Source organism: Abramis brama (genome assembly GCF_963993115.1).
Source record: "Abramis brama genome assembly, chromosome: 9".
Classification (NCBI taxonomy): Eukaryota; Metazoa; Chordata; class Actinopteri; order Cypriniformes; family Leuciscidae; genus Abramis; species Abramis brama.
In genome coordinates, this window is record NC_139971.1 from 7397673 (window position 1) to 7419673 (window position 22001).

Here is a 22001-nt window from a genome sequence, read left to right on the forward strand (position 1 = left end):
TGGCGACAACTTCTGCACTGACAAGGACTTTGTTCCCCCAAATGTTGAACTTCCTTCCCATTCCCATTGTCTTGTACCTCATCAAACTCTCCTCATTTCATCCCTTCCTTTTCTTCTCTTTTATGATACTTCCAGTCTCAGTATACCAATTACTAATAAAAATGCCTCGAGAAGACCTTAGCGCCATCCGTGAGTCCCTCTTCACAGAGTTGGCTGCTGTATATGTGTCCTTTGATACCCTGAATAGCCCAGAATGCTCAGCGCTTTCCTCTCTCTCTCTTGTCCTCTCTCATTAAAACTCACCCGGTCCACACAGGCAGTGCACCCTGGGCATTGCCAGCTATTAATCCACCACAGCTGAAGTCCGGTGACATGTTTTCCTTTCCCAGCTTTCACTGCCTAATTACAGAACAAATTGCCACATTTATCTCTCAGTTTTTGCTGCATAATTCCTCCATTTTTAACTGTAACACACGACTAGCTCGTCCAATGTTTTCCAACGTTGTTGGTGGTGTTCGGTTTTGTTCGCGTTTACACGTGCATTCATTGGAATCAGCTGGGGGAATTCTGTCGTGCTAATTGGCATATAAGTGTGGCGCATACGGCTACGGCGTGGCACTGAATGAAAATGCTGCACTAGGGAGTTCAACCAGAAGGTTATACTGGTCATTTAACAAAGTTGACCTGACCCAGGGGCGCAGGAACAATCTGGAACAACACATTAGAAGCCTTATCAGCTTGTCTCATGAATATTAATTACGAGATGTAACTAGTGATAGGCTGATAGGTCAGGCCAATTAATCGCCATCAGCTTGCCGAATCCACTTGGCCAAAGTATGTAAGTTCTAAAATCTGCCAACAGCCTTTTAAATGGATAACTAACAATGCTCTACAATTTTCTAAAAGTCGTCTGCTTCAGAGATAAAAATGTGCTGTTTCTTAAGTATTTTGATGCACTGAATTCAATTCTGACAATTAAAACAACTGGGTGGCAAGCAGGGCAGGTGGCGCGAGTGCTAATGAGTGTAACCTTCGGGCCACACCAGTCTTGAGTCTCAGATGCGATGCTAACCAGATAAGATTCCAGCGACAAATAAATTGTCTGTCCACACCAGACGCGATTAAGACTATGGGACGCGATACAAATATCAACCAATGTTGTGTTTTATTATGTTTATATGTGACATTCGTCCATGAGGGGCTATTATGTGAATTATTTTTTGATTAAAACTTTACGTTGATCGTTCGCCGGTTCCCACCTCCTTCTTCCCTGAGTTTTTAAAGTCTACTTTAGAGTCTACTTGCCGCTTCTTGGCTTGTCTCTTGTATTAATAAATGGAGCAACTCTTGCCACTGTCCAGCAATAGTCTGCAAGCATCGGCTCCGTTTGAAGTTATATGCACTGCTCACACAAGTACGAGGCATCTCTGCTCCCTTCGGCTAATCAGAAATGTGTCCATTTGCAAAATCAATCACTGACAAATAAGAGAGCACGACACTGCATGACAGGGGTGCAAAATTCAGTTCCTGGAGGGCCACAGCCCTGAAGAGTTTAGCTTCAACCCTAATCAAATAGGGGAAAGCGTGGCACAACCTAACGCTTTTTGACTTTCGCAGTTTGTGTAAACCTACTTAGGGTTCAGAGTACCTGCATTAATTTCACATGTCTAGTTAATACAGTGTATACTTTTTTCTTGATATATCCCCCGAAAGAATGGAAGTGAAATGTGATAACGTGCCCCATATGTGGGGCACATTGTAACATGACAATATGACAGCTTAAAATGTTATCTGATCTAATCAAAAAATTATCCAAGACAAACTAAAATATTTTGTCAATAAATACATTTATTAACTTTTTCATATAAAATAATGGATTTTTTTTTAATATAATTAAAAATAAAATATTTTTTGAGTTTGACAACAAACAGCAAAACACAGCTATACAGCATAGTTCAAAACAAAATAATAATTAATAATTTCTGAACATTGACTCTCAGTCTTTATTCACCTTTTTCTAACGGTTTCTCAATAGAACTCATAAAAGTATAGAATAGAATAGCATAGTTCTAATATGACGCAGTGTTACAACATACCCCACCAGTGCAACTGTGATTTAAACCCTGCTAGTGTCTTCTGCTTGTTAGATCAGCATTAAAGAACTATCTCTGTTAAATAACAGATATAAGATTAAAATAATATCAGATTTGTCTCATTTTAAATAAACACAAAAAACAGAGATGAAAAATTAACACAAATAAGAAATTTAATTTTGCAATGTTTAAATAAATATTCAGTGATATCTTCCAAAGATTTCTGAATTTTGACGCAATTTTTTCTCTATATACTGTTGATATGGTAACTAATAATTACACTAAGTTTCATCATGTGTTATTACTAGCTCTGCGTTAGGTTGTGCCCCGCTCACCCCTACACCTGATCCAGCTCATCAAGTCCTTCAGGCTTATTTGAAAACTACAGGTATGTGTGTTGGAGCAGGGTTGGAACTACTAAACTATACCTTATATTAATGTATAATGATTAATAAAAGTTTAAATGATTGAGCAATGGTTGCTACAGCCTTGACCTCACACAAACACCAGCATTGTCCACAGAAAGGTTATCAAAACAGAGCTGAGACTGTGCAGTCATCATATTCATTTGGTAGGCAAAGCAATGATGGCATCTTTTGCCAACATAGTTTGCATCCAAACCCGTAGCACCAGAAACTCGACAACAATCACCATCACAAGACTAATAATGACAAACAAGACTCAATCTTCCTGTATATCTCTTTCGTTGTTCTTCCAAACCAGTATATTGGTAAGGTAAACATAAGTACAAAGGGTAGCTTATTTTCTCATGTTTGATCTTGTTTGAAGGGTTATCAATGGCTCCGTGAGTTCTGAATAGAGCCATTGTAAATGTCTTTACTTATCATGATCGAGTGCTAACCCCCAATGAATGAAGTCGTAGTTTACTGAAGGAAATTATTCTGTTATCACTCATAACACATCTAAGCTGTCGTGTAGTATTACAGTAAACTGAATACTTCAGAGGAGTGCTCTTCAAACATCAGTCATCATTTATTTAGTTTAATGATGCCGATATACACGACCAGTCAAACATTTGGACACACTGATCGTCATGCTCTTAAAAAAAAAGCCTTATGAGTAAATGCTTGACATTAGGTTTGAACACAAATATAAATTATGCACTTCTATAAAAACTATAATTTTGTTTATTTTTTAAAGGGATGGATTATAAGTGAAGGAAAATCACGCAACAAGTGTTCAACATACATGTCAACACTTATTACAGCTAAAAAGTAAAATTTAACTTTTATCCGTTTGTGTTATTTAATGATTGAACAATTCATTTACAGTAAAACTAGCAGTAATAAAAATGAGTAGGTGTGTGAACACTTAGCATAAATGAATGACTGTAATGTGTATTTGAAAAAAAAGATTAAATGCATAAAAAGAAATGTTTCAAATCGAATAACTTTTTTAATTTTCACTCAATAAACATTACTCATTCAGCCCAATTGTATTATTAAGCTGAGACAACAAAGTGATTCTTCGATTAGTAGGTCAGGAGAGAATAACTCACAGTTTCCACTGGTAGACGGTGACAGGTGGGTTGGCGTCTGCGTTGCACGTGAGCTGCACGTTTGGACGATTCAGGAACCAGTTCCCGTCAAAGCCCTCGATTTTAACCTCCGGCTCATCTGCAAAAAAAGCAAAAGAGCGTCTTCAGGCAGGGGCTCAGGTGGCTGTTCTGGGTCACATGACTTGACGATGGGTGCATGTCATAATACTGATTAACGATCTGGGCTCATAGCTGAAAGGTCAAGAGTTTATTTCTTAAGCGATTGGGAGGAGAGCCAACACATGAAGGGTTACTGAGACTACAACCACCACTGTGCCCTTTAGCTACCCACTTAGCCGCAAGCTACTCCAGGGCAACTATTCCAGAAATTGGCCTAATTGGATAAGAACCTCAGCTAAATGCCAAATTTCAATTCATTACAGCACAATTTTTGTTCTATTAATGACGGTATTCAAATGCACTGCATACTTGATGGTACCGGTCGGTGATTTCTATGTCTCTTCAGATTTATTCTTAATTGATTTTATGAGCATGTATAAGGCTGAGGAAATTCAATTTGGAAATGTTATACCAAAGGGTAACTAGATTAACAAAACACTCAAAGTAAATCAAGAATCAGGATGAGTGATTCTCTGTGAACTTACCGTCACTCTAAACATGGCCTTTCACACAGCCGCACCACAATAACGAGACATATATTCTATAGCATAGTGTGGGAGAACGGGTGGCTTTCCTCTATCAGTGGGCTTTATGGGGGCTGAAACACTGTTCTAAACTGCCCTAAACAATAGCTGATAACAACAGTGGCTGAGACAGGCCAGTGACACATCTCTTCCTGCTCCAAACCTCCTCCGCACAACTTGCGCAACAGTACAGCAGAAATACTTACTTAACCCTATCTTACATTCTTTGACATTCCAGTGGGGTTTTATATAATTGTGTCATTAATTGGATTCAAATATTGTATAACATACATTTATGTCAATTTGTGATGTACAATATGTGATGTATAATATATGTAAAACCAGTCAAAAGGTTGAAATTATTAAGACTTTTTTAAATTTTTTTATAGCAGTTACATATAGAATAGCAGTTTTCTATTTTTATATATTTTAGTTTATTTCAGCGATGTATTTTCAGCATCATTACTCCAGTCTTCAGTGTCACATGATCAGAAATCATTTAAATATGCTGATTTGGTGCTCAGTTTTTATTAGTGCTTATTGGTTTAAAAAATAAAATAAAAAAAGGTTTTTGCTGCTTAATGGAAACTGTGATACTTTTTCTTCAGGATTCTTTAATAGTTAAAAAGTTCAAAAGACCAGCATTTAATTCAAATAAAAATCTGTACTTGACTTAACTGTCTTTATTGTCACTTTTGATCAAATTAATGTGGCTTTGCTGAATAAAAGTTTAAAATAATCTGTTTTTCCCACAATCTTTTGAATGCTTTCCATGTATCACTGTTTCCAATAAAAATATTAAGCAGCAGAAACGTTTTCAACATTGATAATAAATATGTGTAGAGCGACAAGTCAGAATATTATAATGATTTCTGAAGGATCATGTGACACTGAAGACTGGAGTAATGATGCTGAAAATTCAGCTTTGCCATCACAGGAAAAAAAAAATTTTTTTTTAAATATATTAAAATAGAAAACAGTTCTTCAAATTGTAATAATATTTCACAATATTACTTGGTCATAAATAAATAAATGCAGCCTTGGTGAGGATAAGAGACTTCTTTTAAAAAACATGAACAAATATAAAATATTCCAAACTACAGTATGTGTTTATCACTGTAAATATATTAATGACGCATCATTTCTGCTGGAGTTTGAAATATATGAAGAAAAACACTGTTCTTACACTGAACGTTGAGTATGACGCTGTCGGTAAAGCGTTCTGCGCGGTAGGTGACGATGCAGGTCAGCTTTTGTCGGTGGGTCTCGCGGCTGGGCAACACGATGTAATTGCTGCGCACGGTCACAGTGCCATTCGGATTACGCGTTTCCTGAAACGTGGCCTCTCCCTTCAGAGTGGTGTCCCATTTGATGACGCTGGGAGGCTTGCCGTTAGCCGACATGCAGGTGGCCACGGGCATCTTGCGTTTCGGAGTCCTTGCCACGATGGTGGGTGAAGTCAAGGTCATCTTGGTCACTGGCCGTGCTGGAGAAAAGAAGTAAACAGTAAATAAGACAGGGAAAGGAACATTGTAGAAGATACTAAAATACTGTGTGAACAGGAGCAACAAAGGTACCCTTGAGAGTTGAGAAAAATAAAATCCACTCCCTTTAACACTAATCTTGCTGTTCTGAAAAGTCGTTTTCTTCCCGTCAGTACAAATCAAGCAGTTCGCTAATTTCTTTTTCCCCCTACCCCGTGTTCAAAGCAAAAGCATCAGTCAAGCACTCAAACAGATGTAGAAACCACTCATTTTCCACAGTGCCCAAAGTCATCCAATCTCGATCCTTTATGAGCTGCCAATTAGCAATTAAAGAGGCCTGCATCAAAAGGGAAGATGTGTGTTTATGTGAGTGCGTGTCAAAGAGTGCTGATAGAGGGTCTGAGGTTTGTGGCGAGGGTTGATATGACATGAAGAGGCTCTTTGAAAAGCACTGAGCTGGTTATCTCCATTCAGGTTGCTCGCTCTTACTGCAATGCCAGCATTCTCAGAGGACGCATGTGAACGTGATACAAAATGGGCTTGGGAGTTAACAAGCCACATCAGTGAAAAAAAAAAAAAAAAACACCCTGTACTTGAGCCAAGCAGTTCCCTTTGCTGGTTTAATGGAAAACATATCAACACTTCATTTCTAATTAGATCTGCAATCAGTGGGAGCATAACCCACCTCTCTAACAAAATACTCATCTCTTGCACTCCAACACACACACATACATCATCATGTTGTTTTTTTCTAACCTGTGCAGCTTCCTAACGCCTCCTCCAGAGTGTGATATTTCTGCAATCCTATAAGATCATTCCAAATCACACTGTACAACACGGATCTAAAAACTTGGGAACGACGTGTGTAGACGACACCCATTGAATCGTCATATGGTTATTTCTATTAATCATAGAAATAACCATAAAATATTTTTTTTTTTCTTATACACCACATGGTTAACAAGATTACATCTTTAATATTAATAATTATTACTTTTATACTTTTAGTTTGCATTTGTTTGGTTCTTTGTTCAATCTCAAACAATTTTTTTTTTTATTATTATTAAGAGGTTTCCACGAAAGTTAACTGTAAAGTGCAAACATTAAACTTTGCTGAAATTAAATGTCTTTAACTGGTAAGCATTCTGTTAACTCTGCTAAACTATGATAAACTGAAACTAAATTTAAAGGAAATTTTAAAATAATATTAAAATAAAAACTAATTTAAAAATGCAAAACTATAATGACCTTGGTAACAGCAACTTTTTACAAAAAACAAACAAACAAAAAAACAACATACAAATACTTACAAAAACTGCAGAATTCAGGGTGTGTTTCTATGGATATTGTATGTATGACTAATTTTATACAACTTGTAACAAGGACGCTAAAGACCGCAGCCGCTAGCGACAGTTGGTAGCGTTCCACTTGAGGCCAGGGGAGTGAGGTTTACACGCACAGCTCTTACTGGCCTATGTCTGTTACACAAGCTCAAAAAGGCACCATAAAAGAAGCCCCGTTGTGCACTATATTCAAAATCCTAAAAAGTCATATGATATATGGTCTATTGCTGGGATTCCATTTTTTTTCCCTGTCAGCCAAACCCCTTTGACCTAAAATATTTACTTCAAGTTAACATTTTAATAATTTAACAACAGATTTGCATGTTCAAGCTTAATGGCATTTTATTTGCAGGTAAACAAATAAAATATTTCATCCTTTTTAAATTTTTATGATTTAAATACTTATTACTACTTACTTATTTCCCTGGTTTCACAGACAAGGTTTAAGCCTAGTCCCAAACTAAAATACATGTTTGAGACGTTTTATCTGAAAGCAGCAATCTTTGGGTTACCAGTCGGACTCGCTAACCATTAGCCCACGACTGCCCCTAATTGAACTAAGGCTTAATCCTGGCTTAATCTAAGCCCTGCCTGTGAAACCAGACCATTAGCTTTTCATCAACTCACAAACCCCAGGTGTTTGCAAACACTAGTTTGGGAAACCCTGTTCTTCTGTATGGCTTCAGAAGATTTAGAGCCGTATAAACTATTTTTATGGTGCTTTTGGTCTTTCAACTCGCACGTTCTGCATAACATATGATTTTGTGTTTTGAGGAAAATGAAAACAATACAAGGTTGGATTTCTTTAATTAAATGATAGCCTATCTTTACCTGTGTGTGCAGCTAATCGCGAAAACATGTATGAATACATTATATCCGCAGGTCGACTAAAAACAGCAGAGTTGGACGCAGCTCTTTCTGTTGTGGTGAACACTGATCAATACATTTCAAGTGTATGGAAGGTTCGAGCCAAGCACATTACACACAAGACCTGAAGCAGTCAAGGACAAAGTTAATTTTTTCTCAAGGGCTTATAGGGTTATGAATAAAATATTGCTGAAACAACATCTATTTACACCTTACTACCTGCTAACCATGACAACAACTTGTCAGGGCTGAGACTGAGTGCTAAAAATATTCAAGAAAATGACACCTATTTCTTGCCTGTCCATCCATGGTGTTATATGTGTTAAAGAACTTGCTACTCAGTGCAAAACCTTCCTCTTCAGCTGTAAAGTAAACTTGTTCTTACTTGCAGTTGATTAACTACAAGAATTCATTCAATTGGATGAATCATTTCAAGTGACTGAATTATAAGTTCTTACATGAAACTCATTCATGAAACATGAGCATAATGAATTTGTGTTAACAGTTTGTAATATTCTTTTGTAAAATGTCACTTTTGATGCGACAAAAATAAATAAAAATAAAATACTTGCATTCAATTTCCATAGAAAACCACACTGAATTACGCAGTTTATGTTTGACTAATCTTATACAACTTGTAGCATTCAATTCCAAAATTGTTTACAAACAACTGACATTTAAAAAAAAAAAAAAAAAAAGCGCCTTAAATTTGAATTTTAGTATAAATTGTTCACAAAACAATTACAGTGTAAACTGTCACATTTAATGCGAATTTGCTCATGTTTTGGAACCATTCTAAAATCATTGAGTAAAAAATTTTTTTTTTCAATGCGGATTTCTCTGTAAATCGTATGTACCGTTATTTGCATACAAATTGCAGCATTGTATATAAAATAATGGTTATGCACAATTTACTCTGAAATTTGTTTGAAATTTCCTTAAGAATGTTTTGCGAAAAGTTTACAACTCAGTCACATTCAATGAGATTTTTAGGTGTAAATTCATAAAACCATTCTAGTGTAAATGTTTGCATTCATTGCAAATTTCTGTGTAAATCTTTCTTGAAAACAAATTCTTACATAAATTGTAGCATTCAATGTGTAAACTGTACGCATAACTATTCTTACACACATTTTAGCAATTAATATAAATGTTTTTGAACAAATTACACACAAAAAAAAATGTCTGCTTGTTATTTGTGAATGAGGCCCATTGTCACATGAATGATTTTATGAATGACAGAAATTTGTTCTGCTCATGTTTCAAGAATGAGGCCCATTGATCGTCTGTTTGTGAATGAGCTCTTTTCACAGGAGAACAGAACTATATATATGTATGGTCTCAACTGCCAGTGTGGTGGCCTTACCAAAGACGGTGAGGTTGACCATATTCTCCCTGTTGCCTGCTGGGAATGTGGTGTACTCGCAGATGTAGGCCGCTTCATCAGAGAGCCGTAGGCTGGTGAACACAATGGTGGTATCCTCAAGAGAAGAAGGGGTCCTCTGGCGCACTGCAGGGTGCTTGAAGCTCACACGATCTTTGAAAGGGGGCAGCACAGATACTCCCAAGGCTGGGTTGGCGGTGGCCACGTTTTGTTTGCTGCCATTTATCAGCTTTTGCCAGGTGACCTGAGAGATCTTCACTGGTGGCTTGCCGTTGATGAAGAGACATCGCAGCTCGACCGAATCACCCACAAATCCAGACTTGCTGGGGTCCGTCTGCACCGACTGCCCGTTCCCCGCTGCAGAAAGACAGGAAGAAGGACATTACAAACAAGTCAACCAATCAGAGATGAGAACGATGATTGATTAATTCACTATACTCACTATGAGGAATAATTTAAGTTCAAAGTCAAAATGAATGTAGGAAATATTTTATAATCAAATAAGTTGTATTGGGGAAAGAGTCATATTTTCTCTATAAACATTATTAGCTGATCCTAATAAATTGATGGCAAAATAAATTCATAAAATACAAAATAGATGTGCACATCCAAAACCCAGAATTAGCCTTAGGTAGCGGGGGGAAAAAAATAAGCAAAAAAAAAGAAAAAAAAGAAAGGATGTTTGTACACTGAACTTGAACTTAAACGGGTGGTTGATTATGATTTCACTTTTCTAAATTTAGTTAGTGTGTAATGTTGCTGTTTGAGCATAAAAAACATCTGCAAAGTTACGACGCTCAAAGTTCAAAGCAAAGGGAGATATTTGCTTTTAAAGAAATTGCCTTTTAAGGACTACAACAAACGGCTGGTAGGGACTACACAACATTCCTCCCGGGTTAGTGACATCACAAACCCTAAAATGTACATAAACCCTGTCCCCGGAACACGATTTATAGATTATCAAGACAGAATATGCTAATCAATGACTAGAAGATAACTACACATAAGCTACACAAATTCATCAACTAACCATTCAGAAATGTTGTCTATATGTTTTCACTTCTTCTTGAGTCTTTCCATCTTTCTGACTCTGGTTTGAACATAAAAGACTAAAAGTTTTAAAATGTTCAGTGCATGTCTGTGTGATGTAATTGAAGCTGCTAAGGACAAGAGCTCTTGAAGCTCCGCCCTCTGTGCTGAGAGCAGCAGCTCATTTGCATTTAAAGGGACAGACACAAAACAAGGCGTTTTTGCTCACCCTCAAAAAGTGACAACTTTAACATGCTATATAAAAATATATGTGTGGTATTTTGAGCTAAAACTTCACATACATACTCTGGGGATTTATTTTACATCTTGTGAAAAGGGCATTATACCACCCCTTTAAGCTCAGACAAACCAGATTGTATGCCTGATGAAGGCCTGACTGGTCGGAACGTTGCACTCTTTGCACTCTTCTACTTTTTTAAAATATGTTTTTATAAACTATCTTGAAATTAAATGTATACTTAATAAATTAAAACACAGCACACACAGACTAATAATGTATTATTTATTTAAATTATAGTTAAACATGGACTACAAGCACATGGTATCTGGTCTTCTATATGTGTTTTTTGTATTCACGATTAATTGATAAATTGACTATTAATTTGAACAACAATCGACTATGCATCGTGAAAATTGACAACCCTAGCTGAAGTAACAACTCCTCATTGACTCGACTATGTGAGTGTGTCCAAATAGCTAGCATGCCCATTCAACAAGAGTACTTCAAACACTGCCCTCGTCGACAAACAGAACTAATTACAAGCATAGCAGTGGTGTTTACAGGCAGCATTAGGTCTTCAAGAGCTCCGGATGTAGACTTTCCCTGCATTTGTAATGATAGTAGATCCCCCCACCCCGCGACACTGATCCTGACTGCCAACCCTCCCACACCACTCCATCCTAATTATTTCTCATTGGTAAACATCTCGGTGACAGCCTCAAGCACATATTAATGGAAACAATGTGGGATCCAGTCTGAGTGAGCCCACAATGATGGCACTTGAATTAAGCTACAATAAACTAGGCAGGCAATTAGTAGTAAACGAATGGGTTTTCTATTTTTTCCAGAAATGGCTTTCAGGAGTTTGAAGGTATCTGTCACGTAGAGGATGCAACCATTGCCCCTAGTTAAAACAATAGTGGTTTTGTCTCTCCAGATAACCCAAAATACAGCATGCCCCATTTCAAATGTCTTGTTTTGGCAGGCCCCTTGTCTTTTGTCTCCCTGGTGACATTCTCTTACCCCCTCCAGCTGAGAATGATGTGTCAACACTCAAACCCCTCCTTCTTGCCCTTCCTTTTTGTCTCGCTTTCATGCACGTGGCATTACTCATACTTTTGTTTAACAACCCCCTTTACCTCACCCCCTGCTTTTCATTCATAATTTTCTTTGTCTTCACTTCCTTAACACCTGACCAGATAACCGGCTCTTCTTACATTTCCAGTCTGTTATGCTTCCTCAGAAGGGCCATGCATCCATGAACACTTTCAGTTCCTGTTTAGCTCTACAGAGGCCATTCATAACAGAAGCTTTCCTGACCCGTTAATAACTCTGAGGCAAACGTGTCTCTGGAGGGTCCATGACTTCTGTTGTCTTTAACAAACCTGTCGTAAAAGACCAAGAGTAGATATATTTCTCCTCGCCGTCAGGTGCTGTTTTGTCCTGTTGGCCTCGCTTCCTGCACAAACATATACTAAACCACATAGCTTCACCTCCCTCTTTCCCTTCTCCCTCTCTCTCTTATTTATGACTGGCAAAAGAGGTAATTACCTCCTACAGAGAGACCTTAGCAAAGAGGAAGTAACTCTGAACTACTGTGCTTAATCACGCCACCATAAAAGTTGGGAATACTGCAGGAGGGAGAAAAGTACAGGTTATTTGACCAAATGGGTGTCATTGTGTCCCTAATATAAATATGTATAAAAAAGACAGTCTCATTTCAAGAATGTAACTTTCAATGACGATTTAAAGCCTACTTTAGTATTTCATCTTATGTTTTGTTGCTTGGCAGCCTAAAATGTCAAACCTGTTACCATAAGTTTGTATAGTAAACAAGTGCTCATTAAAAAGTGCATGTTTGTAGTTATATCAGTATTAAATTCTCTAAGAAGAATGTTGGTCTCATGACCTTGAGCACTTGTAATGTCAAATTAAAATGAAAAATGATCAACCCTGTGACCTTTCTGATTATTCCTACACTGAGATTAGAACTTAAAAAGTATCAATTTAGATTGATTTACACTTAAACACATTGTTTGTTTGATAGATTTATTTATTTATGTATTTTTATCATATAAAGTGCATTTTAAAAATCATATTTTCAAACTGTAAAAGGAGCCAGTTTCATGGAATGGCCAATATGACAGTAACCGGCAATTTTAATTACTGATCAGGGATCAGCTTCATACTGATAAGAGTATTCGTTAGCCATTTTAAGAAAAGTTGAAAAACTGGTTTGAGCACAGGCCCGTTGGTAACATCAGTCATGAATGTTTAACAAGTATGGACAAGTGTTTAAATGTTAAGTTCAAGACTTAAAAGGTATTTGAAAGCTAATCTGGGAAAAGTTAAACTTGAGACGGAACTTATAGTACAAAACTAAAATGGATCTCATGGCCAGCGGGGTTGAAACTAGCCACACATTTAAACAGAAAGAGAGAGAGGCAGGGAAAATGTGCACTGTTCATACAGTGTACAGAAGTATGTCTTTTGTGTGTGTGTCTATGTGTTTGTAAGCTGAGAATTGGAAAAGACATTTCACCGTCGCCACAGCACACACACTTCAAAGAAAGATACGATTTTTGAGACTCCATAGTACTGACCTCAAATAGAAAATAAAAACAAAATCTTATTTCTGATGTAGACTTCTCTTTCTCATGAAGTGTTAGACTTGGTATAATTTCAGGTTTGTGTTTAACTAGAACATAAAAGTATTTGTATTTATTTTTTTGGCCATGATTAAACTAGACATTTATGATATTTACGCCTATGCAAAAGTTACCATCACAATAATGTTATAGGTGGTTATTTACTGGTCCAAGTCATAAGATGTCCCTAATCCTAAGTATGACCATCATTGTGATCATAGCCTTAGCAAACACCACTTATAAAGAAGGGGATCCAGCTGGTGATGTGTCAGTTTTTTAACCGATGCACACCAAACCCTTCATTTCTCATTTACTCAGGCCTGTACGGATGAGATATTTTTGACCAGAGTGTATAGACCCATCAGTAGGCACTGTGAAACGACAGATTGATTGACTAATCGAGTTTGACAGAAAGACGGCTGGCAACCTCTGCACAGCTACCTTGGGGAACACCTGTGTCCTTGTACCCCTTGGTTTGACCCTGTTTCCGCCTGCATTTGCTACTGTGACAGGGTCGAAACAGAGGAAATGCCTTGTGAAGTACCAATATGACTTAAAGCTTGCCAACAAAAACCGAGGCAGATCTAGGTGGAGAGAAATATAGGCCTAGTTAACTTTAGCTATACATAAAGACATTGCTATAGAGGAATAGTAGAAGCAGCAGGGGGACTAACTCTCTTCTCTGAGTCATCCACTTAGACCACCACAAATAAATATCAGCCTTCCCTTTGGGGGAGTTGTGAGAGAGGGGTAATTTTACGGCTCCAGAACCTAAATCCTCACAATGAGAATCCGAAAGCCTTCGGGCCCCTGACCCCATTTCCACCTCCTCTTCCTCCACCTCAGGGCTGAAGGGGTCTTCCAAAGAAAGTAGGAGATAAAGAATAATTATAGCCTGCACAGTGGAGTTGAACAATGGAGGGCAATCAGAGAGAAAACTTGAGAATATAAGCACTTCTGTAAACAATAAAAGACGTTAAGTTGCTACGAAACAGAAGCAAGGGCAAACAGACTGCAAGAGAAAGTTGGAGTTGGCACAATGGTGCCCTCGAAAGCCCAACAAAAAAAGTTGGGTAAGATGATCACTTGCAGACATCTGAGTAACGATGAAAGTGAATTAACACACCACAGAGCAAATCCTTAGGTCTTAAAGTATCATCAAGTAGTCCTGACAAACACACCCAAGGGCGGTGTTTCAGACAACATTGACTCTACTTCCATTTCCAGGTCTCTTAGCAGAAATTCATAATGTGGAGGGGAGCAATCGCATGGAAATAACTTCAAGACATATGAAGTCAGAAGAGGCTAAAGCCTTCTCCATTGCTCAAGGTGCGTTAAACAATCTCAGTTAATCACGTTGCGGCAATGTACGTTTCATCCACCCATAATGCCATTGAGAAAGGGCATTAAACAAGTCTAACATATTTGCGATTATTCCCTCAAAACTGACACTTCAAGAACATAATCTGGCAAGACTGTGAGCATGTAGGTGGAAGTCAAGGATGGATGTGGTTTTCCTACCGGAGGGTCCACTCCAAGGCTGCATTAGTTTTTCTAGTCTAAACACTGACCAGGGACCTCCAGGAAAATGAAATGCATAAAATAAATGTAGTGCACACTAAATCCTAATATGTCCTGAGCAAAGTTTTGCTTGCGAATTAGTGCAAACCACCACAGGCGACGGTCACACCTCAGATGAAATATTCTCTGAACCTACAGGTTCACTGATGAAAAAAGTATCAATAAGTAGCTTGCTGAACTTTAAATTTACCTACCTAGGTTTAAAAAAGAAAGAAAAATCACTGGCAGTTGGTCAAACAACCTCAAGGCATTTTTTTATTTTTTATTTTTTTATACAAATCATTAAACTGTAAATAATAATAATAATCCATTTTTTTATAAATTATTAAACTTCCAATGGATCTAATATATCTTGGACATTTAGCTTAGTGCAGAGGTTCTCAACCGGAGGATTGGGGCCCGCAAAGGGTTCACCAAACTTCCAGACGGGCCGCAGGATGACTTTTAAAGTATTTCAAATTGAAACATGATTATTAATACATTTCAATATCAAACTGTAATCTAAAATGAAATGTTAAAAAACTGTTATAGCAGAAATATCGTAGCCTATGTGGGTAGAGGGGGGCCTTCGAATATTGTGCTGGACAACGGGGAAACCTCTCACGATAGAATCACAGAATCTTCCTTATTCAAAAACACACACGTGGACCATGTGACTGGGGTGGGGGTGTAACTAGGACTGCAACTAGGACTCCTGCATCAGTGCAGAGGCAAACTCCAAACAGAGCTACCATTCTCCGGTATGGCAGCCTGACCGGATCCGCATCTCTCCCCGGGCACGAGGCACAACACTGGACCTGCTTCAGGACTCTGAAAAAAAAACGATGGCATTCAGCCCATCTCATTAAGAAAACCGCAGAAAGGCTTGTTTAGAGAGTCTACAAAATACGCCCCATTGTGTGTGGGTAATCTAATAGCAATCTAGGTCCTTCAGTGGGGAAAAAAGAAGAGCTCAGCTTCGGTGAGGAGACTAATATGTTTATGTGCAAGAGAGTGATGATACAGTGCCTGCCAGCACATCCCGCTCACGCTGTGGGCGCATTACAACGCGGTATCAAGTTAGCAGCTAAAAAAAGAGAAGAGACTGTGATGGTGGAGTTCAAGAGTAACTCTTAAGTCAATGAGGAGAATATAATGAATCCCACAGCTGGCTGTGCATTTACAATTCGTTCTAGCGTGTTTGTTTGTGCATGTTTCTGCAGACATTCTGAAATGTTGAGCGCTGCTTCTATATAGCCCACATGCCTTTTTGATTCCTGTTTTTCCAGCTTCCTTCACCCACTGTGTCAACCTTAGCTAATATTTACCTTCAGCAGAAACCTGCTGCAACAGATGGTCAGCATTTCGACATTCACTCGAGCTTTGCTCTCGCACCTTTCTCCATTAATGCACACAACTTTACACACAATTCCCCTGAATATCCCTTTTTCTGACAGACCATCTACCATCTGCTTGACTGAGGCTGTTTATTTACCTGAAACAATGCACTACACAGGAAGTGATTCTGCAAATTATCTTTGTCAAGCAGTTTGGTACACATTATCAACACCCTAAAGCCCCAATATACTCACAGTACTTCATTTAGGGTGAAAAATTAAGTTTGGAATACCGTTGCAGTGGACCAGTGGTAATTTCAGTTTCAAATTCCCCAAAATAACTCCAAACAAACTTTGTTTTGTCTGATTTTGTTTGAAATGACGTCACACCAGTTCGTTCTTCGATTTCGCTTGAAATATATCGGGGCCTAAGGGTACTGATCCCAACAGCATCAAGGCCCCTCAACACAAGCAGTTTAAAGAGGAAACATGCCATTTGTTAAAAAAATGGATGGGAAATATTGCAACACTCAGAAAAGAAAGTTTCAACTAGGCATGCACAGAAGCCAATTAGTGTCATGTTATGGCCGATAACCGATAAAATGCAGATATTAAAATTCAATATTATTTTGTCTAAACAAACAAAAATAAATAAATTAAACATAAAATCAACCATCTTAAAAGCTCCATGTTAATTTATGTAAACACAAGATGCCAGGTTTTGTAGCCTAATTTGAGCTAAAGAATATTACATTTTGGTCAAATTTTAGTGGTGATGTGCCATATGTTTCTTTCTAAGCGTAGGCTCAGCAAACATCTTTTTGAGATGTTGGCCTTTCCTCATTCAAGCAGATAGGAGCTCTGCTTGCATAACTTGAAAATAACTGGCTGAGGGCATTATCAAGATGGCCGCCAAGTCGAATGACTTTCTTTAAAAGGACATTGCCCTCATCTAAAGAAAGGCACTGATTATACAACCATATGCTGCTTTCTTCCGTATTTGAATATGGATCCAACCCCACATGGCACTAGTCCAATGTGATGTAGGAAGGAGTGTACAGGCCCACGCTGCTTCCCCCCGAGAGTGGTTTGAAGGCGTTGTGAAAATGTCAAGGGGATGTATCAGCATACCTGTGTTCTGCTCTTTCTTCTCCATCACTCTTTTTTACACACTGATTCATCTTTCACAGCTCGGCTTGCCAGCTCTTCCACTACATTTTTATATCCACAATCCAGCAGCAAGGATCATAGCCGATCCTGACCTCCCTGAGGCCCTAAGCAAAATTCTGTTCAGGGGCCCTCCTACCTGACCCAGGAGCCATGTAAACCATTTGCCATTGCCACACAGTCACACCTGACACCCCAGTGCTCCCACTACAATCCTCCCTCCTTTAACTAGTACTAAGAAAAATGTAATTCCTGATATCAGAAATAGACACTGTTACTAGAAAAAGTACATTCTTAATATCAATAATTCACATTTTAAATAGTACAAATTTAATTATTGATATCAAAAATACGTCCTGTGAATGAATAAAAGCTCAAATGGCTTGCCATAGCATGTCACTGTGTTTTAAATGATAAAAGCAATACTTGATACTTGATGGTTATTATTTACTGAGGGATGTGCATCCATATTGACCAGTATGTCCAGCCAATCAACATTTTAAATGCAATATAGTCAATGTCAATATATTGCTTTCCATCTTGATTTATTGCAGAGTTGTAACTAAACTGACTTGAAGACTGGATAATCATTGTCTTGTTTTAAAAGTAGCCTATGTGTGCCTATAATGAGGAGTACCATCACGCCCATAGTGTACTGGTCCCCACAGATGTTTTGCTGGAAAGTGTGCGTTTCATTTCATGCATATGAACGCATGCTAACGTGCGACGTGATTATCTTTTCCGAGCTGCAGTTTACAAACAAACACCGTTGCCCTTTGTCATTTATCAAACGTAATAAATAGTTGTGTTTCACTCTCACTTTTTTTTTGTCAGGCACATAGTCACAAAACACAGCCCTGGAAGTGGCCGGCATTAGCAAGCAAGACACAGACAGACCAAAAGATGCACTGCCCAGCTGGGTTAGACAGACAGACAGACTAGAGAGAGATGCACATCAACTTAACTTTACTGTTCTTTACAGACATCAAACTTGGAGAGGAGAGAACACAAGTCTGCCTGATTGCTGTTCCCGCAATTCACTCTCAATGTGTTTTTTTTTTTTTTCTTTTCGTGACCAGAAGGATAGTTCCGCTTACTTTTCTCATCGATGTTGTAAACTTTGATTGACGCGCTTTGACACGAGGGGGAGGCGGGGCCTTGAGTAATTTGCGTGGCTCTACGCAACGTGTGTAGTGTGCGTATAGGGCTGATCGGCTCTGGCAAGGATAGATGATGTAATACACACGCATACAGGCTTTGAATCTGTTATTTGGCAAGCATATTGCACTCTTTATAAAGGTCAACGGATGCAGCACAAACTTTAAATGTTTGTTGCATCTAGCAATACGGTTTGTATATATGGCTACAATGGTTCATTTTAGACAAATTATTTTCAAGACATTCCCAGTTATCACAGGATTAGATTGTTGGATTTTTAAAATAATGTATAGAGATTATACTGTGAAAAAGCAATTTCTAGATAAATTAATAATAATTGAGCCCACCACAAATAGAAAATAATAATAATAATCATACATTATTATATTCATATTATTACAATTAGAATAACTATTCTATTGTAACATATTTTAAAATGTAATTTATTCCTATGATGGGGAATTTTCAGCATCATTACTCCAGTCTTCAGTGTCACATGACCCTTCAGAAAGCGTTCTAATATGCTGATTTGCTGTTCAAGAAACTTTTATTATTATTATTATTATTATTATTAACATTAACATTGTTGAAAAAAAAATATTGTGTTGCTTAATATTAATATTTGTGGAAACCATTATACATTTTTTTCAGGATTTAAAAGAACAACATTTTTTTTGAATTTATTGAATGTGTCTATCTATCTATCTATCTATCTATCTATCTATCTATCTATCTATATATATATAATTATTTATTTATTTTTTATTATTATTTTTTTTATCTTACCCACCCCAAACTTTTGAATGGTGGTTTCCAGAAAAATAGTAAGCAGCACAACTGTTTTCAACTGTTTGCTGTTCTTGAGCAATCAGCATATTATAATGATTTCTGAAACATCATGTGATTAATGATGCTAAAAACAGGAATAAACATTTTTAAATATACTAAAATAGAAAACGCCTCGGTTACGACTGTAACCTCGGTTCCCTGAAGAGGGAACGAGCATGGCGTCGAGATTGACGCTATGGGAACGCTTTGCGTGATGATGTCTTGAAGCACATGTAAAATCAGTCCAATGTCGTGGCGGAACGTCAGATGCGAGTGACGTCACGTACCAGGAAACTATAAAGCCTGCTTGAAAACAGAGAGCGGCAGCTTCGTAAAGTCTGAAGTAACAGCTGACAGGCATGAAGGAGATATGGCAAGGTGACGCAATGCTCGTTCCCTCTTCAGGGAACCGAGGTTACAGTCGTAACCGAGGCCTTCCCTTTCAAGGGAACTCGCGTTGCGTCGAGATTGACGCTATGGGAACGTCTATACCAACGCCACCATAGCTACAAGTGTCTGTCCTGTGTGAAATCATGTAGAGCAGCACTAGAATGACAGGACCTGAGACCCTGGTGTAGAGTCCAGGTCCAAGGAGTAAAACCTGACAAAGGTGTGCGGTGAGGACCAGCCTGCCACATCACACACGTCCTGGAGAGAAACTCCTGAAATAAGGGCCTTGGAGCCTCAGCCTCAAAGTGCCACGAAGGAAACGAGATACCAAAGGGTCTTTCCCCACAGACATTCCACCCAAAGGAATGTGGTAAGCACCTATGGCCGCCACATAAACCTTTAAAGTGGACGGGGTCAGACCTGCAGTGAACCGTTCTTGCAGGAACTCCAGCACTGTACCAACTGGGCAGTTAACTGGGTCCAACCGACGGTCACTACACCAAGAAGTGAATACTCTCCACTTCAGGGCATAAAGTTTACTCGTGGAGGGAGCTCTGGACTGTAGAATGGTCTCAACAACCTCAGTTGAGAGACCTGACTCTATGAGCTGGGCCCCCTCAGAGGCCAAGCCCACAGGTTCCACAGTTCTGGTCGTGGGTGTAATATCGAGCCCTCCGCTTGGGACAGAAGGTCCCTCCTGACGGGTAGCTCCAAAGAAGGCCCGTCGAGGAGAGACACAAGATCGGGAAACCATACTCTGCCCGGCCAGCGCGGGGCTATAAGAAGTAGATGGACCCGGTCCCTGCGAACTCTTTCCAGAACTCCCGGGAGCAGAGCAACTGGGGGAAAGGCGTACAGACGTAGCCTCGGCCACGTCTGTACAATAGCATCCAGTCCCAGAGGAGCTGGATGCGTGAGGGAGAACCAAAGTGGACAGTGAGACGTCTCTCGAGACGCAAACAGATCCACTTGTGCTTGGCCAAACTCCCTCCATATCTGCTCCACCACCTCGGGGTGGAGCCTCCATTCCCCGGGCCTCAGCCCCTGTCTCGACAGAGTGTCTGCTCCTATATTCTGGACCCCAGGGATGTAAGCTGCCCTGAGTGACAACAGCTTCCCCTGGGACAACAAGAGGATATGGCGTGCCAGATTGCATAATGGGCGTGAGCGCAAACCCCCTTGGTGATTTATATAGGCGACTACCGAAGTGTTGTCCGTATGTACTAGCACATGGTGTCCCCTGAGATCTGTGATAAAGCTCCTCAGAGCCCGGAAGACAGCTAACATCTCTAGGCGATTGATATGCCATGAACGATGATGGTCTTCCCACAGACCTTGAGATGAGCGACCCTCTAGAATCGCTCCCCAACCCGTGAGGGAAGCATCCGTCGTTAGCAGTTTGCGACGACAAGGAGCTCCCAACACTGGGCCTTGGGACAGGAACCAAGGTTTCTTCCACATAACCAAGGCACGTAGGCATCGCCGCGTGACCTTGATTGTGCGAAATGGGTTGCCCCTCAGGGAAAACCCCCTGGTCCTGAGCCACCACTGCAGGGGCCTCATGTGCAGCAGTCCAAAAGGTATCACGTTGGAAGCTGCTGCCATGAGACCCAACAGTCTCTGGAACTGTTTGACAGTGAGTAGCTGGCCTAGCTTTACACTTTTCACAGCTGCAAGGATGGACTCTATACGTGGCGGTGACAGGCGCGCCTGCATCGACACTGAATCCCAAACCACGCCTAAAAAAGTGGTCCTCTGAAGTGGAGAAAGCACACTCTTCTTGGCGTTCAGCCGTAACCCCAACTCTTTCATATGGGCGAGGACGACATCTCGATGCCGAACCGCCATCTGATGCGACTGAGCTAAAATCAACCAATCGTCGATGTAGTTCATTATGCGAATACCCTGAAGGCGCAAGGGCGCCAGAGCTGCATCCACGCATTTGGTGAAAGTGCGGGGTGATAAAGCTAGACCGAATGGAAGAACTCGAAAGCAAACCTCAGGAACTTCCAGTGACATGGACGGATGGAAATATGGAAATATCCTTGAGATCTATCGTGACAAACCCGTCCTCGGACCTGATTTGTGGCACGATCTGTCTCAAAGTCAACATTTTGAACTTGAGCTGCATGACTGACTCGTTCAGAACTCGAAGATCTAAAATGGGACGCAATCCCCCGTCCTTCTTTGGAACTATGAAATACCGGCTGTAAAACCCGGTTTCCCTGTTGGAGGGAGGTACATATTCTATGGCCCCTTTCTCTAACAGA

The 22001-nt window shown here is 39.4% G+C and overlaps 1 protein-coding gene across 5 annotated transcripts in view; it reads right to left on the bottom strand.

Moving 5' to 3' along the window:
* The window catches only part of nectin1b (nectin cell adhesion molecule 1b), a 244386-nt gene that overhangs the window by 165128 nt on the left and 57257 nt on the right, over positions 1-22001 (bottom strand). For all 5 annotated transcript variants that reach the window (XM_084124508.1, XM_084124505.1, XM_084124507.1 and 2 more), the window contains exons 2-4: positions 9356-9730; positions 5482-5781; positions 3613-3730 (exon numbers count right to left, since the gene is read on the bottom strand). In XM_084124508.1, the coding sequence (XP_083980634.1) occupies positions 3613-3730; positions 5482-5781; positions 9356-9730 (793 nt within the window). The remainder of the gene's footprint in view (positions 1-3612; positions 3731-5481; positions 5782-9355; positions 9731-22001) is intronic.